This window comes from Megalobrama amblycephala, linkage group LG8 (genome assembly GCF_018812025.1).
Source record: "Megalobrama amblycephala isolate DHTTF-2021 linkage group LG8, ASM1881202v1, whole genome shotgun sequence".
Taxonomy (NCBI): domain Eukaryota; kingdom Metazoa; phylum Chordata; class Actinopteri; order Cypriniformes; family Xenocyprididae; genus Megalobrama; species Megalobrama amblycephala.
The window spans coordinates 8,456,172-8,480,246 of NC_063051.1; the positions used below are offsets into that span (position 1 = coordinate 8,456,172).

The 24,075-nt window shown below is 37.1% G+C and overlaps 2 protein-coding genes across 7 annotated transcripts in view; both read right to left on the reverse strand.

The window, feature by feature from the left end:
* mtss1 (MTSS I-BAR domain containing 1) overlaps positions 1-10,469 on the reverse strand; it is a 68,451-nt gene extending 57,982 nt beyond the window's left edge. The window contains exons 1-2 of one of the 5 annotated variants that reach the window (XM_048199063.1): positions 10,176-10,469; positions 9,726-9,877 (exon numbers count right to left, since the gene is read on the reverse strand). In XM_048199063.1, coding sequence (XP_048055020.1) covers positions 9,726-9,797 — 72 coding nt within the window. In that variant the 5' untranslated portion in view covers positions 9,798-9,877; positions 10,176-10,469. Of the gene's footprint in view, positions 1-9,725 lie in introns of all 5 variants that reach the window. The other 4 variants (XM_048199062.1, XM_048199061.1, XM_048199060.1 and 1 more) reach the window with 4 other exon arrangements.
* A 3,176-nt stretch (positions 10,470-13,645) lies between these two features.
* Positions 13,646-19,933, reverse strand: osgn1 (oxidative stress induced growth inhibitor 1). Of its 2 annotated transcripts, none has more exons than XM_048199070.1 (6): positions 19,738-19,933; positions 18,297-18,364; positions 17,107-17,243; positions 16,726-16,917; positions 16,201-16,292; positions 13,646-15,843 (listed from the first exon to the last, which is right to left on the reverse strand). In XM_048199070.1, the coding sequence occupies exons 2-6, from the start codon at positions 18,352-18,354 to the stop codon at positions 14,781-14,783; spliced, it is 1,542 nt and encodes a 513-aa protein (XP_048055027.1). In that variant the 5' UTR covers positions 18,355-18,364; positions 19,738-19,933; the 3' UTR covers positions 13,646-14,780. The 2 variants fall into 2 exon arrangements, with proteins under 2 accessions (XP_048055027.1, XP_048055026.1); XM_048199069.1 differs by lacking the exon at positions 19,738-19,933 and adding an exon at positions 19,252-19,670.
* Between the last annotated feature and the right edge of the window lie 4,142 nt (positions 19,934-24,075).

Sequence of the window (24,075 nt, forward strand, 5' to 3'; positions counted from 1 at the left end):
CCAAATGGGGAGGACAGAAATCATTAGTTTGTCCAATACATCTTAAGCTGCCTCAAGCAGCCTGGCTGATGTCAACGAAAAGTGTTGAGGCCTTTTAATGATCAGGGTCCAGCAGGACTAAACGCTGGGTGGTTGAGTGGAAGGAATGCAAAATGGCTGCAAAACAGTGGTTGCTATGATGTTCCTGTTACTAAATACGACTTAAAGGCCCATTCACACCAAGAACGATAACTATAACGTAGGGCTGCACAATTACTCGAATTTCTAATCGCGATTACGATTATGGATGCCACGATTTTGTAAACGTTCAAAGGCGCGATTACAAGGAAAAATATCCACTTAGATTACTCTGCATGTTTAAGAGGTGTGTAATGAGCATGTCACGTTGTGAGAGGCGAATCACAACTACTTCAGAGTGTAAAAGGTCTAACCCAGCACAAAAGGAGCTACCAGTGACGTAGGTGTACGCTGATATGTCGAACACACGAAACACCAGGGGGAAAAAAGCGAAACACCAGGACCCGGCATTTTCAAAAAGCCGTGCACACAGCGTAGTGCTGTCGAAAATATCTATATTTCGATATGTATCAATATCAGAAAGGATACCAATACTCCTTTCTGCAGTATCGATACACCGATACCGATACGTGTTCTTGCTCTCCTCTCTGACAGCAAGTTGAGACGCACGCGCCGCCTCCTTTCATTCAATCATCTCATGCTCTCCAGTTTAATAGTGTTGGTGTGACCGGGTCTGAGTTTCGGCGCGGGATTGTGCATAATTATATTAATAACCGCAGATTTCAATTACCGAGAGCTTTCTGTCCCTCCATTGAAAGTGTTTGTACGGTATACTGTCCATGTCCAGAAAGGTAATAAAAACATCATCAAAGTAGTCCATGTGACATCAGTGGGTTAGTTAGAATTTGTTGAAGCATCGAAAATACATTTTGGTCCAAAAATAACAAAAACTACAACTTTATTTAGCATTGTCTTCTCTTCCGGAATCCTTTCCATTGAACTGATTCCATTGAATCCTTTCATCTGTCGGCGTTGGTAATGCACTTTCACGTCGCCGTGGTTGTTTTTGGCGATTAGGACATCTGCGACAATGTAATTTTAGATTTCATTACTTTGTTTCTTTATTCAGTTTCTTAGCTGATCACTACTGTTAGACCTACCTGAAAAAGAAATCAGTCTATTAAATTTCTATCTTTCTTTCTATCTTTCTATTGTATTTATTTGTGCTATTGTTTGTAATTTGTTAATTTTTTTTTATTTTATTACTGTTTACTTGTTTTTTAAAAATTCAATTTACCATTTGAAATCAAGCAGACCAAGTAAAAAAATATTATTGCTTCAAACTAGGGCTGGGCGATATATCGCATGCGATTGTCACGCGCATTTCGTCAGTAAAGCCGGTTCCCTGATTGCCGCTAAATCGCCATCACCTGCTTTCAGATGGAGCGGCATTTAATAGACAGAGCCATAGATCACTGACAAGCCACGCAATATCGCATTCATTATCGAAGGCGATTCATCTGCGATATGAATGCGATATTGCGTGGCTTATCAGTGATCTACGGCTCTGTCTATTAAATGCCGCTCCATTTGAAAGCAGGTGATGGCGATTTATCGGCAATCAGGGAACCGGCTTTACTGACGAAATGCGCGTGACAATCGCATGCGATATATCGCCCAGCCCTACTTCAAACAATGGTATAAATCTATTCAAAACATCATTCAATGTAAATTGTGATAATCGTAATTAATAATCGCAATTACAATTTCAAGGGAATAATCGACAATTATGATTTTTGTCATAATCCTGCAGCCCTACTATAAAGATTAAGATATAGTTTAAATAAAAATCAACAATCTAAATGTAAAAAAGAATAGCAGTCCACACTACAACTATAATGATAACCACACAGAGAAACAATATTGTTGGAATCACTTTCAGAACATTTTTTTCTAGCTGCCTAACAAAAACACCGACATGCAGAATACATCCTGCCTGCCTGCCTGCCTATCGTTATAGTTACCATTACAGTTTTCGTTCTTAGTGTGAACGGCTTCAAATGTAAATCTAAGGGATTTTTTTTACATATTCTATCCATCATGAAAAATGTGTAGCCGCGGTTACGAGTCATCCAAAAATATTTTTAATGATATTCGGGTCGCGGTCGGTCGGGTCGTTTGAAATAAAGATGCCAATTAAACCTTTGTAATTTTCAGTTTTACTTACTAAAGGTTTCAGTTTTACTTTCATGGGTATTTGTGAACATTTATTTATGGATATTGTAGCCTCAGTCTTTGGCTTAGCCTACCTGTTTTTGTTCGTCTAAAATGCGTTAATAAATACTTTATTAACTTATTCTATCACTGCATTTTGTGTTTGTGAGAGCTTCAATGAGAGCTTCAATTGGGCATTCACGTGGCGAAATAGCCTAAGCCTGCTAATACAAGTGGGAAATCCTTATTTACCTTTTGAATGTTGAGCGTTATTAACTTTTGAATAAATGCTGACGCAGGACAAAATGCCCGATTTCCCAAAACGTTGAACTGAGCAATGCCATTGTACCATTTTAATAGGCTACTTTTAAACGCATATAGCTCAGTATGTCAGTTTTATGTACTTTCTGAGAGGGGGCGGGATTTTTGTTGGGAAAGTCGGGGGAGAGACGCACACTTCGATTAGACTGGATAAACACATCCAGCATCTTAATTGTTAAGAAAATGAAACGAAATAAATTAATAAATCAAGCCTTTATTACATAACACTAGGCTATATCATACAGCATTCAGAAAAAGAACAGTTTGCGCTCCTAAGGGCTTTCACACTTTTCCAAGAGTGGGCCTTCTCTCAGTTGACCTGCTGATTAATTCTTCAAGCAGGGTCGAAACATAAACATCGCATTCATCAATAATATGCATCTAGACAGCTGAAATGGAAAATGATGGGCCGCCTCAAGAACTGCCTGCTCTCGCCGCTGCACCTCTGAGGGCACCACATCAGGTCCTGAAACATTTCTCTACTACGCAGGCTGGATTAATGGATATTATTGGCCAGGGAGGCTGATGGGGGGCGTATGGGAGGGGGGCGGCCACACACCCCGCACCCCTAGTTCTTACGTCTATGGCCCAATGACGCTGCAATGAGCATTTACTACTTTTAAAAAATGCGGGTCAGGAAGCGGGTCGGGTACAATTTTTTTTTTTTTTTTTTTGCGGTCCGAGTTGCGGGCGAGTTAGTTGAAAACGTCGGTCGGGTGCGGGTTGTTTATACATTGACCCGCGCATCACTGACACTTATTTAGGCGACTTGCTATTTACATTAATCGAACTATAAGAGATTATGAATGTACACATTTAGTAAAACACACACAATGATCAAATTTTTTCATGCAATATACTGTGAAAAAGAAACCTTATTAGGGCTGTAACGATATGCGATATGAAACCGAAATCGCGATACGCAGGTCCACGAACCTGTATCGCGATGTGAGAAGGCAGAATCGCGACACACCCCTTCCAACTCCCAGAGTTATCCTTCCTGTCCAGATCCAATGCTACCACATTTTTAAATTACTATAAGTATTAGGGGTGTAACGATTTATCGTAGATGGTGTGTCTCAATCAGCTCTCTAGTTCAGTAAGTGTTTCGGGCACACATTGAATCTTGCAAGCAGGTTTAAACGTTTCTCATGTCAGTCTCTTGCATGGTCGCGTGAGAAAAGTCGTGGCTTTCTTTCACCGCAGTGCACAGGAACAGCTGTGCTCACAGAAAAGCAAAAGACGCTTGCGATGCTTTGCTTTAAGAAGTTCTGTGGGGCCGTTCACATATTGCGTCTTTTCCGCGTGCAAGTCAGTTATTATTTTCAAATGTAGCCGCGCGGCAAGCGCGCTCATAATGGGATCAACGCGGTCGCGACGCGCATGCAATTCTCAACTTCTCAGAATGCCGCAAGCGCACCGCAGGTCGTGTGACAAGAATCAACCGATCAGCTATGGCCTTTCCGTAACAAAACATCAAAAGCTCAGCCGAACAGCTGATCATAGCTGTACATGGTGGTTTTTATATCTTATCTCCATCAATATATCTCGTAGTAAAACTAATGCAAGGGCTAGAAATCATTTATCCTTTGCAGAAACATCCTGATCCTCTTGGAGAGCTCAGTTCATGGTTGCATAGCAACGACCGACGCCACGGGAGCGCAAGCGCTTTGGAAAGAAGGAGAAGCGGTGCGGCCGCGCCTTCCACGCGTTTTTAGACGCGATATGTGAACGGCCCCTATTCATAATTCTAAGTTCATGTTAAATTTAACATTTTTTTTCAGTGACAGACAGCCCTATTCAGCTGTTAATTTGAATACAGAAGGTTTTTATTAAAATTTTATATTTATTTATTTTATTGAAATGTGATCTTGTATGTACAACAAGGAAAATTATTGAAATTTGTTCATGTTTTTTTTAATAAATCTTGTTTGAATTTCAGTTTCATTTTGTTCAAAATATCGTGATACGTATCGTATCGTGAACTCCGTATCGAGATACGTATCGTATCGTGACCTGAGCGTATCGTTACACCCCTAAACCTTATATACCTATATATTACTGTATCTGTGCCATACTTAGTAAGCACCAACCCGTTTATGAGAGTTCTCATTTCACATTCAACTAGATGTATAATCTAAAATCATCCGGTTTCTAAATTCATAGTTGTAAGAATATGCAATAAAATACTATTTTGTTGGAGTGATTAGCGGATATGCTCCAAAACAATGTTGCACATGCAAGTGATGCAGATTCAAGTCCTGCTCACATCTTCACTTTCTTCTCTGTGCTTCTAATGCAATAAAAATCTATTTTGTGCAGCACTTTTGACTGTTTTCATGCCAGATGCCTCTTTGCTTGTTCTAATGCACTTCAGCATATAAAGCAAAGCGTTAACGTACTAAATGTAGTGTCTCAGGATCAGGCTACAATCTCTAGACAGTAGAGTAATCTGATCCCTGTTCAGCACCTTAAAATAAACAGTACAAGAGAATGGGAAAACTCTGGGGTTACCATGCTGTCCTCCTGTCAACTTGTGAACCCTACAAAGACACATTTCTTCACCGAGGTCTGTGTATTATGATAGAAAGCAATCTTTCACAGTATTTTTGCAGGTGGAGATGGAATTCTGTTGTGCTATCCTTCTCTCCAAATAAATGGAGGTGTCCAATGATACCTCCAAACACGCCGGTCCAGTAAAGATCACACTGTACAGGGCAAAGGAATCTTTCACTCCATTGCGTTCCATTATTCAAAGGATGGTTCATCCAGAAATTAAAATACTGTCTTCAATTACAGATTTTTGGTCATTAAACATTTCATGCTTAATTATAATGAAAATGGGCTACTTATTAGAAGTTTATGGGGATGACACAGTGGACATATTAAAGCCACGGTTCCTTTAAATGATGAGTTTAGGACAAAAATATATATTACTATGACAATTAATCATCATCAGACAAAATTTCCTAACCATGACAGCCCAAGTCATACAGGTTTGGAAAGGCATGAGGATGTGTAAATGACAGAATTATCATTTTTGACTGAATTATCCCTTTGATTATGTGCAACTGTTGATAGAGCACGCGCTACCTTTTTTGGTAAACAAAGAAAATTTCCTCAGAACACAAACTTGTCCTTTTGTAGGAGAAGAGCTATAGTGCTTGAGAAGCAGAATCGCAGACTTCAAAGAAAAAAAAATTCTAAATGATGTAAAAGGAAAAATAAATTCATGTGCATTTCAGAAAACACTCGCTTCAATCCATAAATGTCAAGCTAAAAAGCAAAATAAATAAATAAATAAATAAAATAAAAAAAATCCATCAAGGTTCAAGATGTTAACCAAGCTTGCATCACTCACTACTAAACTACATATACATTCATAAAACGTTTACGTAGCCAACATTTTTTATTATTTCTCAAATAAACATGTGCTAGAATAGCATCAAATTCTTAGATGAAACAACTTTCACATTGGCAGCTTAACTTTATTTTTGATCAATGACTTTGGCTCTGACTTCAATTTACATTCCACTTTTGGGTTTTGCAGCCTACGGTAAAATTGAGGGCTGTCAATGTAAGTGACATTTTAAATAAGTAAGCAGCAGTTTGTGTGGTACTTTAAATGCATTACAGTTTAACTTTGTAGAAATTTGGTGAAACAAGGTGTAATGTATGAGGTGAGGGAGCATACAGATATTAGATTTATCCAAAGCAATATACTAATGTGAAAACAGACTGGTGCAAAAGTGCGATTCTCCTCTTATATCTGAAATCTGGGAAGAGCTACTTAGTCCAGCCTATTTAAGTAAAAGCGTTTATGCATTCTGTATTGTATTTGTTTGATTGCTTGATTGCAAAGCAAACTAAGGAAATGATATATCCCAATTAGAAATAAAACCTGATCTTTAAGAGTGTGTAAACCCAAAATGAAAATTATGTCATGACATAAACCCACATGAGGGTGAGCAAATGCTGACAGAAAGTTTATTATTTGGTGAACAAGCTCTTTAAATCTAGACAACGTTCATAGAAATGACTTGACTTCTCTGCTCCATGCACTTGGACATCAGTGTACACTAAGGTCGGAGCTATTTACTGAGTACTATCAGGCCAAAATTTAGTCTATTCCCTGCAGCTGTTTTTCTGTGAATCATATCTTTACATGTACGCAAATTCATGCGTGCACACACACACACACACACACACACAATCATGGGGATATCCTGCACACTTCCCCCTTCCTGTGAGTCAAGTGGCCTACTTCCACATTAGCAGCATGCATACAAATGGATAGCCTGACCTTGCCAAAAAAACTGCTGGTCCATTCATTCACTTCTGCAACTGTATACCTCAACTGAGTGCAAATAAAAACATGGAAATGTACTCAAATGTATTTTCTGGACTGATAAGCATCATGGATGCAAACCATTAAATGCCAAACATACAACAAACCATGTTCCAATATAACATGGACCAACATGTATTTGGACACTTATTTGTATGTAATGCCATTGCATTACACATAATAGGCCTATAATTTATGTTATTATCATACATACTTTAAAAGTGCCCTAGAACTTTTTTTTAAAAGATGTAATATAAGTCTAAGGTGTCCCCTGAATGTGTCTGTTAAGTTTCAGCTCAAAATACCCCATAGATTTTTTTAAATTGAATTTTTTTTAACTGCCTATTTTGGGGCATAATTAGAAACGAGCCGATTTCAGGTTGCGGCCCCTTTAAATCGTGTTCTCCGCCCCCTCCCGAGCTCTCGACTCTATCACAGCATAAACAAAGTTTACACAGCTAATATAACCCTCAAAATGGATCTTTACAAAGTGTTCGTCATGCATACTGAATGCATGCGTCGGATTATGTGAGTATTGTATTTATTTGGGTGTTTACATTTGATATTGAATGAGTTTGATAGTGCTCTGTGGCTAACGGCTAACATTACACACTGTTGGAGAGATTTATAAAAAATGAAGTTTTGTTTATGAATTATACTGACTGCAAGTGTTTAAAAATGAAAATAACGACGGCTCTTGTCTCCGTGAATACAGTAAGAAACAATGGTAACTTTAACCACATTTAACAGTACATTAGCAACATGCTAACGAAACATTTAGAAAGACAATTCACAAATATAACTAAAAATATCATGTTATCATGGATTATGTCAGTTATTATTGCTCCATCTGCCATTTTTCACTGTTTTCCTTGATTGCTTACCTAGTCTGATTATTCAGCAGTGCACATCCAGACGTCCTGCCCTTGTGTAATGCCTCAATCATGGGCTGGCATATGCAAATATTGGGGGCGTACATCCCGACTGTTACGTAACAGTCGGTGTTATGTTGAGATTCGCCTGTTTTCCGGAGGTCTTTTAAACAAATGAGATTTATATAAGAAGGAGGAAACAATGGAAACTCACTGTACACTGTAAAAAAGAATTGTTGGTTTAACTTAAAAAAGTAAGTTACCTGGTTTCCTTAAAAAAATTTAGTTCACTGAAATTAAAAATTTGAGTTAATACAATGAAGGCGATTGATTTAATCAACACAAACTCAAAATAGTATGTTATCTGAACCACATTAATTATCTAAGATGATTTGACAAAAGAAAAAATGTTGTGATAACAAATCCTAAAAATATTTTTTTTACAGTGTATGTCTTTTCCATGTACTGAACTCTTGTTATTTAACTATGCCAATATAAATTCAATTTTTAATTCTAGGGCACCTTTAAGTATTATTTATATTATATTTTAATTACCATATTTTTTAATATGGCCAAAGTGTCCAAAAATACTTTTTGAGAGCACCTGTAGGTAAAAAAAAAAAAAAACCCAATGCTTTAACTTGTATTCTGAATGCATAACTGAATGCAAAATTGTCTAGATTTTAATATCATGAATAAAGTCTGAGTCACATTTGAGCCATGTGTTTACAACAGGATGTGACACACGTTAAATACTTCCTGCTCACCTGGGCACACTAACACACCAATGCATTACAACACACTTCCAACTAAGTGATTAGAGTTATGATGATGAACAAGCAGCATTTGTAAACATAAAACATGAAAATGCTCTACAATACAATAAAAGTCACTGTCCAGTCAGTGTTTGACAATGTTGCTCAAAAGTCTTCATACAGATCGCCTAAAATGGCATCATCACATTCAGACAGTCATTGAAGTTACAGCAATTAGAGTCACCAACACTGCTGTTAGAGAACAGAACATAACTTACCACTGCATGTGTGAAGACTGATAACTAGAATTTCTGACAGATGACAAACTGAGATGCCACTTTTTTGACAAACTGATTTTGTCAACTAGGCCAAGTAATAGTACTACATTTAGATATATAACCATGATACTGAATGAATACTACAGTCATATACCAACATATTCAAATCTCATTTAAATACTTAGCCCTTTGGGACATAACCCAGTGTTTCTGAAGTCCCTTGATGTGCCATTTAAACACTTTGGTATATGAATATGATTTTGCCATGGTCCTGCCATCATGACATCACTGCAATAGGATATTATAGTAATATTGTGTTTTTGGAAATGGAGCTGCTATAATACCATGATTTGTGGACATTGTGCCATTGTAGAGATCTTGCAATAACATTGCATCAAAGTACCACAGTACTGAAATTCGTGTATTTACATAGCATTTCAAAGCTAAATATAGCTACATTTTTCTGTAAATTATAGTACTTCTAGGTACTTAGAAAAATACCATGGTGCATATCAAATTAGCAATGTTAATTCCATGGTACTTTTATGTTAGTGTGTCAACAATCCCTTTGAAGTCCCTTTGAACATATCAATCATGAAAGCTGGAATAACCTCATATTTTGACTGCATTATATATAACCTAAATGTATACTAGTCTTTTAAACTAGTAAATGTACTCATATATCCGAGATGATCATAGTACACAAATGTAAATGGTGATTTGAAGAGGACGCACATCACAGGGCGGCTGGATTCACATCTATCAGCAGCCGGCCAACCACAGAACTGTTGCCAACCCTCCAAAACAGCTGGAAAATAACTTATTCTGAGCCTTTCTGCAGACAGACTCCAAACCCACACATGATGTTGGGGTGAAATCAAAGCATCGGGTTTGTTATTTTAATTTGAGAGGGACTCACCTTCATGTCGTTCATGATGATTTGGAAGAGCCCTCCCAAAGCGCTGCACTCCTTCTCCATTCCCGCATCCATTTTACCACCCCAAAAACACACGCGTAGCGTTGACACTTATCCTCCTTATGGAAGCTCGCCTGGAAACCCGCTGTCAGAATCTGAAGGGTGCGGTACGACGCTGTATTTGAAGGTTGTCGTGTGAATAAGGCAAAAGAGGATAAATTAAAGCAAAAATAGTGAGTGTTATTCCGCTGATTGGCTGCCTGGCGCAAGTAAACTAGTCCCGGCCACGCAACTTGCTAAACCTCTGAAAATACATCGCATCGCCACTATAAAAGTGGATAAAAAGCCTAAAATGGGATTTTTTTACAATAAGTCTCCAGGTCAAAAAAGTGCCACGTAAGCACAGGTAAACCCGCAGGAAAAACTGACCGTTGAAAGTCTGCGCCGAAGTACCTGGCTCGGCGTTTTCAAAGCTTGGCTCTGCTGGATCGATAGTCACGTTAGTGTAGATCGCGACAACCGCCGTGTTTTTTATTCCTCATGGTTTCATTCAGTCGATCCAGCCGCTGATATATCCTTAATAGAGATGATTTTAAACTGTTGCAGTTTGAATAAGGCTTTCGGGTGAAATTAATACGGCAAAACCTGACTAAAGTTTCGACTCCTGATAGATTCCACAGAGCGAGTGGTAAACATTATTCACTCCTGGCTCTCTCTCTCTCGCGCTTTCTAACCCGTTTGTGTGGATCGGCTGGCGGACGAACTCAAAAGTGGGCGGAGCATGAGCGCTTCGGAAATCTTCGTGCTTTTCCGACAATGTTACATTTTGTCAACAAAAAATAGCCTATTTTTCTAAATTATTATTATTTTTTTATTATTTTCTTTAAACATTTTCTCCAGTTCTTATGTAAATATAATACATGTTTTTTTTTATTACCTCATAATAATTATTTAGAGACGATATGAAATATTTGTACTTTTACAAAGTTTTTTTTAAAGATGATATTTATTATCTTAATTTAAGATTACAAGTACAAGCAAAAAATGTGATTAAAACTTGCGAATCACCTAAAAATCTACAGTTTTGTGTAGCCTAAGTAAAAATTCATCAGAACTTTTGATCTTGAATAAAAATGTTGAATAAAAATGGACATTATAAGTCAGCTACCTAAACATGTGCTTACTTTGTGCAGTTCTTTTAACCATTTTATTTATCTATTTATTTTTTCATTTAAGGGACCTGATAAAACCTGTTACAAGAAATATAGTGGGTTACTTATGACTGTCCACACTGTTGCTAAACTCTGTCTTCCTAAGCATTTTAAATGTGCTTTCTATAAAGCTAAACCAGAATACACAGAACTACATCCTATTATATTTATCTACTCACAAGTGAGCTGGTTTTCATGGATTCATATCACATCTATGAGTCAGCATCATTGTAATCTTGCCCAGCCCTGTGCTGTTACCTGACATTATGAAATGAGTCCACCTCTCAGCTCAGTGTCTCATAGCAACGCAGACATGATAAATTTAGCATCACGTCCTCTAGTGGCCACCTGTCTGTCTGCCTGAGAGAGGGGAGGTCACCTTGTTCAGCAGTCTGCATGGGCTTCCCACAGCTTTATGTGCCCACTCACAGCACAAACATGTAAACTCATAAAGCTCATGGATTGAGCATTTAAGTGATTTTTAGGGCCCATTTTAAGTGTCGCTATGAAAACAAACAGATCAGTTCACATCTACATAAATTATAATTTTCGGAAAAAAAAATTGCAGTTATCCATTAGTTTTTTTTTTTTTATAGTTTGCTCTCTGGTTACATATTTTAGAGTTAAGCCTAAGTATAACAAACTTATAATCAATTATATTCAGTATCCAAAAGGAGTTTTTAACATGACTCCACTAGTACAACAGATGTTTTTATTTTTATTTTTTTTTATTTTGCATACGAACAATAACATAACAGGCCAACATAATTTAAATTATATACCTTCACAGACTGAGAAATAACAAATTTTAATACATAATGTCACAACAAAACAAAAAAACATAAAATAAAATTAACTACAAAACACTGTAGGGGATTCATTCAGATTGGTAATAAGGTCATACTAGTATAACAGATGTACTTTATATCTGTAGAAGGTGCTTGCTGCCATCTTGTGGTGAAACTTTAGTAATGCAGAAGTGTTTGCATAGCAGACAAGGGCTGTTTATAATTAAATACTAACATACTGCATACAGTATTTGCTGTATACTGCCTGCTATTTTATTTTATTTAATTTTTTTTACATAATTTTAATATAATACAATTTCATATAACATATTGAAAAAGCAGGGAAGCAATATTGCTTAAATAATAATAAAAAATCCATCTATCAGTGTCGTTTAAAGGTGCCCTAGAATTAAAAAATTGAATTTATCTTGGCATAGTTAAATAACAAGAGTTCAGTAGATGGAAATGACATACAGTGAGTCTCAAACACCATTGTTTCCTCCTTCTTATATAAATCTAATTTGTTTAAAAGACCTCAGAAGAACAGGCGAATCTCAACATAACACCAAATGTTACGTAACAGTCGGGATCATTAATATGCACGCCCCCAATATTTGCATATGCCAGCTCATGTTCAAGCATTAGACAAGGGCAGGACGTCTGGATCTGTGCACAGCTGAATCATCAGACTAGGTAAGCAAACAATGGCGAAAAATGGCAGATGGAGCGATAATAACTGACATTATCCATGATATCATGATATTTTTAGTGATATTTGTAAATTGTCTTTCTAAATGTTTCATTAGCATGTTGCTAATATACTGTTAAATGTGGTTAAAGTTACCATCGTTTATTACTGTATTCACGGAGACAAGACTGTCATTATTTTCATTTTTTAAACACTTGCAGTCTGTATAATTCATAAACACAACTTCATTCTTTATAAATCTCTCCAACAGTGTAGCATTAGCCGTTAGCCACGGAGCACCATCAAACTTATTCAGAATCAAATGTAAACATCCAAATAAATACCATACTTATGCGGTTAGACATGCTGCATGACAAACACTTTGTAAAGATCCATTTTGATGGTTATATTAGCTGTGTGAACTTTGTTTATGCTGTTAAAGGCAAGCGCGAGCTCCGTGGGCGGGGAGCGTGAGCATTTAAAGGGGTCGCGGCCTAAATCGGCTCATATTTATTGATGCCCCAAAATAGGCAGTTAAAAAAATTAATAAAAAAAAAATCTATGGGGTATTTTGAGCTGAAACTTCACAGACACATTCAGGGGACACCTTAGACTTATATTACATCTTTTAAAAAGATGTTCTATGGCACCTTTAACACAGTGAATCTCAACCTTTTTTGAGCAATGGACCCTCGTCATATTTGGAACCATCCTCAAGGACCCTAGTATAAAATTGGCTCATTGGTATCATTAATGTCTTTGTGACGACCAAATGCAATCAAGTGTAATTTACTACTACGTTAGTTGACTTGTCCAATATTCAGTCATATCGTCAGTTATATTACACTTATATTATCTTCTTTTATGGGAACATGTCAAAAGTCAAAATATACAAAAATTCATATTCAGATATTTTATAAGGACCCCCTGGCATTATGTCAAGAACCATTAGGGGTCCATGGACCCCTGGTTGAGAAACACTGGCTTAACCAACACAAAGAAACCATTTTGTTTTCATGCGACAAGAAAACCATTAAAGAAATTAAAATATCTCCTATTTTGGATCCATTATGGATAGAATACACATTCTGTTGAGGTCAGAAGGGTTGCAAAAGTTGTAACCATGAGAAAACTTGGCACTTTTTAACGACCTTATTTGTCTTTGACCTACATTCTTAAAACTTTACAGTAATAGTGCAGTAGTATCTGTGTGGATAGACACATGAAAACACAGTATTGCGTTGTCAGACTCCATTTATTTTATTTGAAGTGTTTGACTGCAAGAATCAATGTACATAAAATATACAATTTTTGTTTGTATTTTTTTCCTTTCCAAAGAGTACAAACCATATTTACAAACATGTTTAATCAGAGCTGCCAGGGATCATAACTTATAGGCAAATACAGTACAATTAGTTTTTAAGATAAAACAAATGTTGCAATGTTCAGTGTAGAATCGTTTTCTTAAAATGAACTAGATATGCATTTTATCTAAAAAGTACAGTTAATGTGTCAATCTCATAGGCAAAGTTACATTTGGCCCATATCAGTCATAAATAAGCTTATGTTGGATACATCCTTGATTCAAATAATGTCATGAAGGATCATTATGTCTGATGCAATGTCGCTGGCTTTAGTCGCGGTGTGCAAAGGCCCTCTCGTGGTCAGTTTTGTAAGTGCAGCCTGACCTCACTGAGGTTTGGCTTTTAGTTAGCAACAGCAGCATGAAACAAGAAAATCTTAGAGCCTTAAAACTAGACAGTCAAGTCAGGTTTGCTGGAATAACCAACGGACTCACTACAGGGGTATGCTTTACTTGGGAAGGCAATGTACGGAAGACAAAAATTTAAAATGTTACAAGGATCTTTCTTATTTTTTTAGGTCCACCAAGGTTTCTACATTCATCAATGAAGAAGACAATAAGAGCATCAGTACCAACATTGATACAAGCGCAGCATTTGCTTGGCAAAGAATAGTTTTGCGTTTTCTTTACACGAAGAAAATGTTAGATTTGAAAACACGGTAATTACAAACATTAATTTGGCACAACAGAACAAGATTGCCGTGAGAACAAGAGTAGTGTTTCAAATGAGCAGCCATGCACAAATGAATCCCTGAAGTTAAAGCACCCGGTGTGCGTGGACTCGGATTAATGTTTAGGCCTGGTTAGTTAGCCATTAACTACACAAATCTGTGTCAGTGCATTCGCAGTCTGCATGCAAGCACTTGCAGTGGGATGTGGGAACGGCCTTGAACCGTTCAGCTACTGGTTCCTTCACGTCAATCGGAGCAGAACCACTGAGCATTTCTGAATGATTTTGGAAGTACCAGATAGCTATATAGAAAAATCTCTTTTCAAGTCTATGTCTTTTCATGCTTCCAAGGTGCAGTTGGTCAGCTGAATATTCAATGAGCTGGTTGTGCCATTTTCTGTCGCACTTTGTCGTTTTGTACTTCGTTTACGGGCGATGTCACATGCAATGGCCAAAGCTCCGCCTTTCAGGAACCGCACAAAGTTCTCACCCACCAGTGGACCCATGGCATACATCCCTGGCTCCTTCACGCTCTCATACGTGTACGGATCCACGTCTAACGGGTTCCTACGACAGCTGATTGACTCTTTGGAATCCAACGCCAGTGGGCGACCATGTTCTGGAAGGAATGACAGGTTGGGATGGGCACCAATCAAAATGAGTGCCATTGAGACTTGTAGCACCGTTTGTAGCCCTTCCTCATCCTCTAGCACACACTTGCCATCAGGTCTGAAGGCAACCACACGGTGCTTTGGGTAACTGAGGTAACCAGGGTAACAGGTGTACGAGTTGGTGCTCTCAGCAGGTTGGTTGGACAGATTAACCACTGTCTCACTCAGTTTGTGTTGCTGTTGGCTCATCATTTGGTGCACTTTGTGGTACTCAGGGTAGAGGAGTTTGGGCAGTTGGTTGAAGATGAGTGCCGGATCAGTCACAGATCGCCTAAAGGCGTGATATACGGGTGTGTTCAAGTGGTGAGCCGCGAGAACGGCGTCTGCCGCCGTCAAGCCAGCACCAACCACAAGAACTGGCTCTGAGGCGCCGTCCAAACGGCCTGAGGAAATGGCGGCCTCCAGCTCCCAGAAGCTGTGGCACACGAAAGGAAGGTTTTCGCCTTCCACGCCAAGACGGGCTGGGATGTCATGGGTTCCTGTGGCAAGCACCACATTCTCTGCATACACAGTGAATGGGACTTCGATTACTTCCTTTTCTTCACCACCATTTGCTCTTCTCTGGAGGCCTTGGATCTTCCAAACGGAGCAGTCGGGTTCAAGGGAAACCCGGGAGACTGAGGTTACGGTGGTGCCGCAAGCAAAGCTCCTCTCCAGACCCATTTTAGTCACATAGTGCTGGTAGTAGGACGCAATCTCAGCTGGTGTGGCCCGGTCATTACGTAAATTTCTAGACACACAAAACATAAAATGTTAGTTGATCCGTTTCATCATTTTGGTCATTTCAAACTTTTAGAAATGTTTTATACTCATTATGCCTAATTCATTCACACCTCTTTCAAAAATATTGACTTTGGATGGGCTATATTATTTTGAGTAGCTCAAACAAACGTAGCAAGGTTAAAGGCAACACAAAGCCACAGTATTTACATTTTTAGCCACATTTTACATATTAGCAAAGGAAAAAATATTTTCATACTCATTTCAAATTCATGATAAGAATCTTCCTGGGAATGTTGCATGAAACAATGTTCACATTGTTCTATACACTGATTTCATAAATATGTTTCTCTTTCGTTTTTCATACCGTCGTTTATCTCTCATCCAGTCCTTCAGCTTCAAACCAGGAAGTTCCATCCAGTTAGCCAGGCTGAGAGTCAACATTGAGCCCTCCATCGCCTGCAGGAATCAAGAATAACAAACAACAACTTCATATCTCCATAAGAAGCAGGCAAAGCACAAGAATAACATCTGATCAAACCGGTACAAAACCTCAATAGAAGTTTGCTTTCAGACATGCAAACATTAAATCACATGCTTTTCCCACGGGGCTGTACTTGTGTATTAGGGTGAACCTCATTAAACTTTTCTTGAACATATTCAATTCATATTTCACCCCATTTCTCATTATTGTTATACATTGAACATTTTACTGTTTTTTTTTTTTTTTTTTTCCATTATGCTCAATGGTGATTCTGTTTAGATTCATTGATAATACAGACATTTTAACTATATTACAGTAAAAGAAAATACAGTTTCCTGAAAAAGTGAACAATGTGACCGTTGAGGCCTTAGATCAGAAGCCAGAAGTATTTTAGGAGTGGTTACTTACATGCCAGGCCCCTCCAGGTGGTCCCTTCCCCAGTACAAGATGGGGAGTGGCCCTTTCCGGCTCGTGACGCCATATCAGCGGGGAAGCGCAATCCACCCCAAAGTCGCCATCTGGAAGGAGGAGGGCATCGAAGAGCACAGCCACAGGGTTTGACGAACGGCCCTCTACACCCTCACACAGGTACTCCAGATCCTACATGCACATATTAAGACAAAACTGGTTTTTTTTCTGTATTTGAACACAAATTTGAACTATTATCATTGACAAAAGTCACTAATCCTTGAAACAGCCTATAGAGACGTCTGGTGAAAACTATACAATCAATCACCACTTGTTATGTAAAGAGGTGTGGTAAATGTGTGCAAGGGGATTAAGTGTTACCTGGTCAAGCAAAGGCAGATGAGGGTTCTCTGTCAGTTTGTTATGCAAAATTGGGTTGGGATGGACGCCGTCGGGGGAAAGGTAAGGCGTGTATCCTGACAGCAAATAAGAGAGGCAAATCCCTGATGGGCCATTACCTGTTAGAAACAAAGCCATGTATGTAAATACTGAATGCTCTGCAATATTTTCCAAATAACTTTTCATAGCTCAGATGATTTTTTGGTGTGAAAATCAAATAGTACATTTCTCTGAAGTTGGCCATTAAAGGGATAGTTTACACAAAAATGAAAATTCTGTCATTCTGTCATTTACTCACCCTCAAGTTGTTCCAAACCTGTATTTTTTTTTTCTTCTGCTGAACTTAAAAGAAGATATTTGAAAGAATATGGGTAAAATAAATAAATAAATAAAAATAAAAAAATACTATGGATGTCAATAAGGGCCATCAATTGTTTGGTTACCAACATTCTTAAAAATATCTTTTGTGTTCAGCAGAAGAAAAAAACATTCATACAGCTTTGGAATGACATTTGAGTAAGTAAATGATGACAATTCTCATTTATAGGTGAACTATCCCTTTAAGCTGGTAAAGTTTCGGCCACAGAACAATAGTCTGAGCCTCACTGTTTTTAATCTGATGTGAGTGGGTATGCGAATGGCTGGTATGAAATATTTATGACTGGTCATTTTTTTCCCCCAATTCACCCGTCATCAGCACATCCAGACTTTTTTCGCATTTAAACATAGTAAATGTTTTAAACTGAGAGCACTACCTATTATTGGTAGCTGTAAGAATTATGAAAGTAACCAAAACTGTGAATATACAAAAATCCAAAAAGTGGTGGATGTGCAGAACATTGTAATCAACAGGCGTACCAATTCTGCACAAGTCTTTCTGCAGAGATCGGCATGCACAGATTCCATTTGAGCCTGTCCATTAGTTAATTTTGGACCTTGGCTGGAATACAACATTTCAAATTGCTCACAGAAGTACAGTCTAGATGAAACAAAGATGAAAATGAGAGAGAGAAACAATAGTAAAAGAATGGAGATATTTTGCATGCACTATGCATGTAGAAAGTGCATTAAAATTTGTTTGAGTGGTCATTGAAGAGATGATGTCATGTGTCACATGAACTCACTTAACCGCATAAAGCTTACAACAACAAATATATAATGTTGACTCTTACCAACAATGACAACAGGCAGGATATCCTCAGAAAATGTGTCTTTGTTGTACAGCTCCATAGTGGCTCTCCTGTCACATGCAAAAAGAGAACAAATGGTGAGTTGCAAAAGGTATCAACACAACCATAAAAGATACACAACACCAGACCACTCCATGAGGGTCATGAACAATAATAGCTACTAATACGGTCCCCTTCTATTAGATAACCCTATATAATCTGTATTATAGTAAGGCAGGCTGTAAGCTTCAGCCAATACTTCTTATGAATTAACTGAAGTGTTATTACGCAAGAGAAGTTCAGTGTAACCATGAGTGTGCACAATTTGTTAAAGTGACCGCGCCTCGGTCAAACTCGCTGAGTCATTCAGAATAGTGACCACACGACGTGACATAACTCTTACTTTGCCACTTTATTTTCTAAAATACTCTTTAAATATAAGCTCGTCATTATTTTACTTGAATATATACATGCATAATGCACGTAACTGTAGTTTAGAGACTCTTCCCGTTTTCTTGAATGAAGTCCAGGGGGGCGTGCGTGTCTAACAAAGTACGTGCAAAACGTTTTCTATGTTCTGGACGGTTTATGAGGCTGCTGTTAAAAATCATCTACATGTCCAACCCATAAAAAAAGGTAAAAGCACACAAGTCATTCAAGTTCAACGCTTAGAAAGTGAACGCGCGTAGCTTAAAAGTGTGACAACGCGGTAACCAACGTGTGAAATAGAAAGCTAAAATGATCGAACTGCTCATTGTATGTCACTTTGTAACAGCTATTTCCCCACTTGTCAAACAAAACTTGTTCGCTATTTGCAAGTAGGGCAGTGTGACAGCGAGCCGCGTGCACAGGTCAGTTCGTAAGTCAATTCAAGGAACTAAATTGTACGCTTTCACATGTATCCCAATTTAAATGATCTTATTTATGGGTGAACTACTGCTTTAATCTTCGCTCATACTTGATAATGCATGTTCTAACGGAGGCATTCTGCGCTCCACAGAACTTTCCAGAGAGGACAGCATGCGTTTCCCAGCGACGGCTTAACGTTTCAGTCGCGTTGAGTGCGCGCGAGCCCCTCCGCCCCTTTAACTGGTAGGATGCGTTAATAGCCTGATCAGAAACCCCAGACTGCAGCTCAACTGGATTGCATTTAACGAAGATTACACGAAAGCCGGTAACCGTCTGACGCGTAACCCAGATGCCTGTAATACAGGCGTGCGCGTGCTGTCCGCTATCCAGACATGCCCACGAGACAATTTCCATATCCGACGGACACATTACGACGCAACACCAAATTAAGGAAACAAGAACAAAGATGAGTTATAATGATCTCGGAGGTGATGCAAAATATGATGTAATTCATCAAGATTTGTAATGTAACAGATTTGTAATTGGCGTGATAAAAGTAAGCCATCGCGGTTTGAATGTAAAAAAAAACACTAACCTTTAATGCAAATATCCGAGGTGCGAATAAGGCTTCACTTAAGACAGCAAAGTCTTGGATGTCCAAGCAGAGCGGCTGCAGAGATATTGTAAAAACAAATGTTAGGATACACACGTAGCTTCGGCTGTAAAGCGAGATGCCGCACCGTTACAACCCACGACACTCGACTCGTGAGCTAATGGGTTTTATAATTCCTCTTCGCTGTCCATCCCATACGAACCAATCATCGCAAGACAACGCTTATGATTGGTGCAGTGTGGGGTGACGTAGAGCGTCTTGTGGCTTGTAGTTTTCCACTCGCTGACAATGATCTCATCCCTGATTGGTCTGAATCTTGCTGTCACTCCACATCAGCCAATAGGCAAACGGAGCGGCTTGAACAGTCTCTCCCATACCAAAATGATGACCTTTTTTGGCCCCCTAAACAATTATGTCAGCCTTTCTTTTGTAATAAAAAAGTTAATTATTTATGGAAGATTCTTTATTCACAATATTACATTTCTAGACACTTATTTAGCCTATTACAGAATTGCAAATTGCTTTATAACTGACAGCAATAAGAACTGCTAAAGGTTTGTGAATTTTGTTTGTATATTCTGTAACTGTATTTTTTTTCTTTAAAAAATAAATAAATAAATAAATAAATAAATAAATATATATATATATATATATATATATATATATATATATATATATATATATATATATATATATATATATATATATATATATATACCTGTCTTATTTCCCCCCTTAAACATATCTCCATATTCTAGCTAGATCAACAACAATTGTTAATGGCTAACTAATAGTCCTATGGTTACTTGTTCAGTGAGTGACACTCGTTCAGTTCTGTAACCACTAAGACTGTTCTGACTTGTATGCTATATGACATGAAAACTTGGAAAAATCCCTTGGATTTACATTGATGGAATGTTCAAATAAGCCAAGACTTTTCAAACACCAACTCAAAATTCCAAATTTAAACTCCCAGAAGCCCTTTCTATCTATCTATCTATCTATCTATCTATCTATCTATCTATCTATCTATCTATCTATCTATCTATCTATCTATCTATCTATCTATCTATCTATCTATCTATCTATCTATCTATCTATCTATCTATCTTCTAATACTAGCCTACTAAACACATTTAAAACCTTTAAACTAAAAAAGGATAGTTCACCCAAAAATGAAAATTCTATCATCATTTACTCACCCTCAAGTTGAAAACCTGTTTCATTTTCTTTGTTCTGTTGAACACAAAGGAAGATACTTTAAAGAATGTTAAACTGAACAGTTTTGGGGAACCATTGACTTTTTTTCCTATGGAAGTCAATGGTGCCCCAAAGTGGCCTGGTTACAAACTTTCTTCAAAATATCTATCATTTATGGTGAGTAATGATGACATAATTTTCATTTTTGGGTGAACTAACCCTTTAAAACTACTTCAAATTTCTTCTCTGGTTAAGCCGCGCACACACTTAACAATTGTAAGGCCGATTATGAATGTAAATTGATACTTATGGCTGATCGCGCTCAAACGCGTCCAGTCAGAGCCAGTTGCGTTCAGTCCGCGATTACAGTCGGTGTTCAGATTCCATGTGTGAGTATATAAATTAGGCTTTCTCAAGCTATTCTCAAAACGTTTTAATCTAATTTTAACTTAATGCATGTTCAATTTGCTTGTTGTAAAGTATAGATATAAAACCTTTACAGTTATTTTTTTATTCGATTTAGTACTATTTTCACAAGTAAGCTGTACATTTTCAAAACCATTAAAATCCAAACCGATCACACCTGTAACACATTTCAGATTCTTTCAAACCTTTTCCCTCGAACCTCACCCTTTTCAAAACCTCAAGCTTTCATTCTGGTTTTACACGCTTTCATTCCATAATCACTGTTTCAAAACACAAGAATACTGTGATATGTAATGAGAACATTTGGTTCTCAAAAACAACCTTTTTTCAATTTAGTACTTTTAACAATCAGTTAAGTCAATAGCAAACAATGCAAGATATGCGTTTCAAATCCCCCTTGCTGAAACCGGCTACACACACCGGCTACAGATGCCACATAAGAAAATACACTTACATTACCGAAACTACATAATTGGCATAGGCCTAATGTTTGTAATAGTATCTATCAAAAGGTGTGATGAAGTTATGAAATGGCCATGAGGTTTTGCGCTAGAACAGAGTTTGCTGACAATACAGTAAATGTTCTCACTGTACCATATGACTGAATCTATACTTTATAAGAGTGAGTTACAGTAATATGGCGGTCTCTACCATGGTAATATGTTTACAGTATAATAATAGACAAATGTATTAAACTCAATGAAAAGAGATGCAACTGAAAAGTTTGATAGTAATAGCATTATGAAAGGCTCAGAATGAAACATTTATATAGATGAAACGCTGAAAACAGGATACTTTGTGATTTTGTGTATTGTACTAAGTGAAATGTTTGAAAAAAGTGCACTTTTGATGATCTGTTGTGATATTAGTACTAAAAGTTTTGAAAATTGACCAATTGCTTGTGAAAATTGCACCAAAGCAAATAAAAAAACTAAATCAATATTCCTTTTTTTTGTTAAAACAATAATTGTATGTGACATGCTTACTAGGTCAGGTGTTGCAATTTAACTAAACTTTTGTGTTACTTTCTTTGACCCCCACCCTCCTCAAAAGAGAAAGAAAGTTTCCTTTGTTGGGAACTAATTACTTAAATCCACATTCAAGGTCTTTTCTCATGGGTGTATTTGGGTTCCCATGAACGTTTTTTTTTTTATTTTTTATGAAAGGATACTTTTTAATTCTTAGTTCAAGGGAACAGCGCCTGCTTGGCAGCTTTAATGTCTGACTAATAAGTAGAACAGCGTGTCTAGAAATATGATCATACATTCAAAAAAAGGAACCATGTTGCCTGTGAACTGAAGTCATAAATTCATATTGGTGTTTAGACAAATATAATATATATATATATTACTTTTATCTTGGTATTACATTCATATACCATGACATTTACATAATACTCCACGGTTTTTCAAATACTACTATAGAAGAATTACAATGTTACCATTGCAGTGGTTCTAAAATGGTATATGTAATTAAAAAAAAAAAAAAAATATATATATATATATATATATATATATATAAAAAAAACATTAAAACAAAGAAATGTCATGGAGCCATGTCTAACCATCATTACAACATTAATTGAAGTTTGGCTAAGAGTTTTGAGGTTTGGGAAGACCGTTTTGTTTTTTGATATCTAACAAACTATTTGCTGGCAAGAACATGCTGTCTTTTTAACATTGTGACCCTTCATTAATACCTTTCACGCTGTACCTAACTTTCTTAAATTCTGTCGGCTATAGTCAGCACATGACTCAACAAGTTTCCAGTTAGGCATGATGAGAGGCCCTTTTAAAAAGGCTCGCAAAAGCATTTCCCTTTAGTCTATCCAAGAGTCAATGGCACTCACAAAGAGAACCAAGTCTGTTATCACAATACATCGCTTTATCAGCTTCAACGAAAGAATGGTGACATGAAAATCTGATTCAACGAGTCCCGTGAAGTTGCCATGGTAGCTCAGATGTTATGTAAATGCTTATGCAACATTATCCAGTTGGTCAGTCTGCACAGAAACCACATGAAAGGAAGTGTGGTGTTAAGCAAACTTTAGTTTGTGTGCTGTATATGGTTTGTACTTGTTGACATTTGGTAGCATTATAGATTTCATGAACTAAAAGTAAACAATAACTTTATACAGCTTAGGTAGTGTTAAACATACTCAGTATTTATTTATTAACTTAAAAATGTTTTAAAAAAAATTGTAACTGTTAAAAATGTATGTAGAAATTAACATTAACCAAGATTAATAAATGCTGTAAAAGTATCACTCATTGTAATAGTTCATGTCAGTGTTAACTGTGAACATACATGACCTGATTGTAAAGAATTAACAAACTTTGATTCCAGTGTCAGGAAATGTCAATTACTACAATGTCAAAGAAAACTATAATTTAGATATTAACTTATGATTTATTGTGACTTCAGTTTTATAGCTGAAGATCCATATTCAAAAGTAAATGATCTACAAAATAAACATGTCAAGATAAATATGATGAAAGCTATATAACAACCATTTAGTTAAGTAATAATTAAATTCATTGGAAGAGGTGAAAGGTAACCAAAACAAGGGAGGAGGAAAAGTTATGCGGAGTCATTCTGACTTTCATGTGGCATGACTGACATACTTTTGACTTACAAAAAATGATTGTAATGTAATTTGTTGCAAATGCAAATAATGTGGATTTAAAAAAATGC

Coding starts and splice junctions, on each gene's coding strand:
- osgn1 (XM_048199069.1), bottom strand. CDS start 19,571: ATGTGTCCGTCGGATATGGAAATTGTCTCGTGGGCATGTCTGGATAGC. Junction 18,365..19,251: donor GTTAGAACATGCATTATCAA/GTATGAGCGAAG, acceptor TGCATGTGACAG/GAGAGCCACTATGGAGCTGT. Junction 16,293..16,725: donor CACCTGGAGGGGCCTGGCAT/GTAAGTAACCAC, acceptor TGATTCCTGCAG/GCGATGGAGGGCTCAATGTT.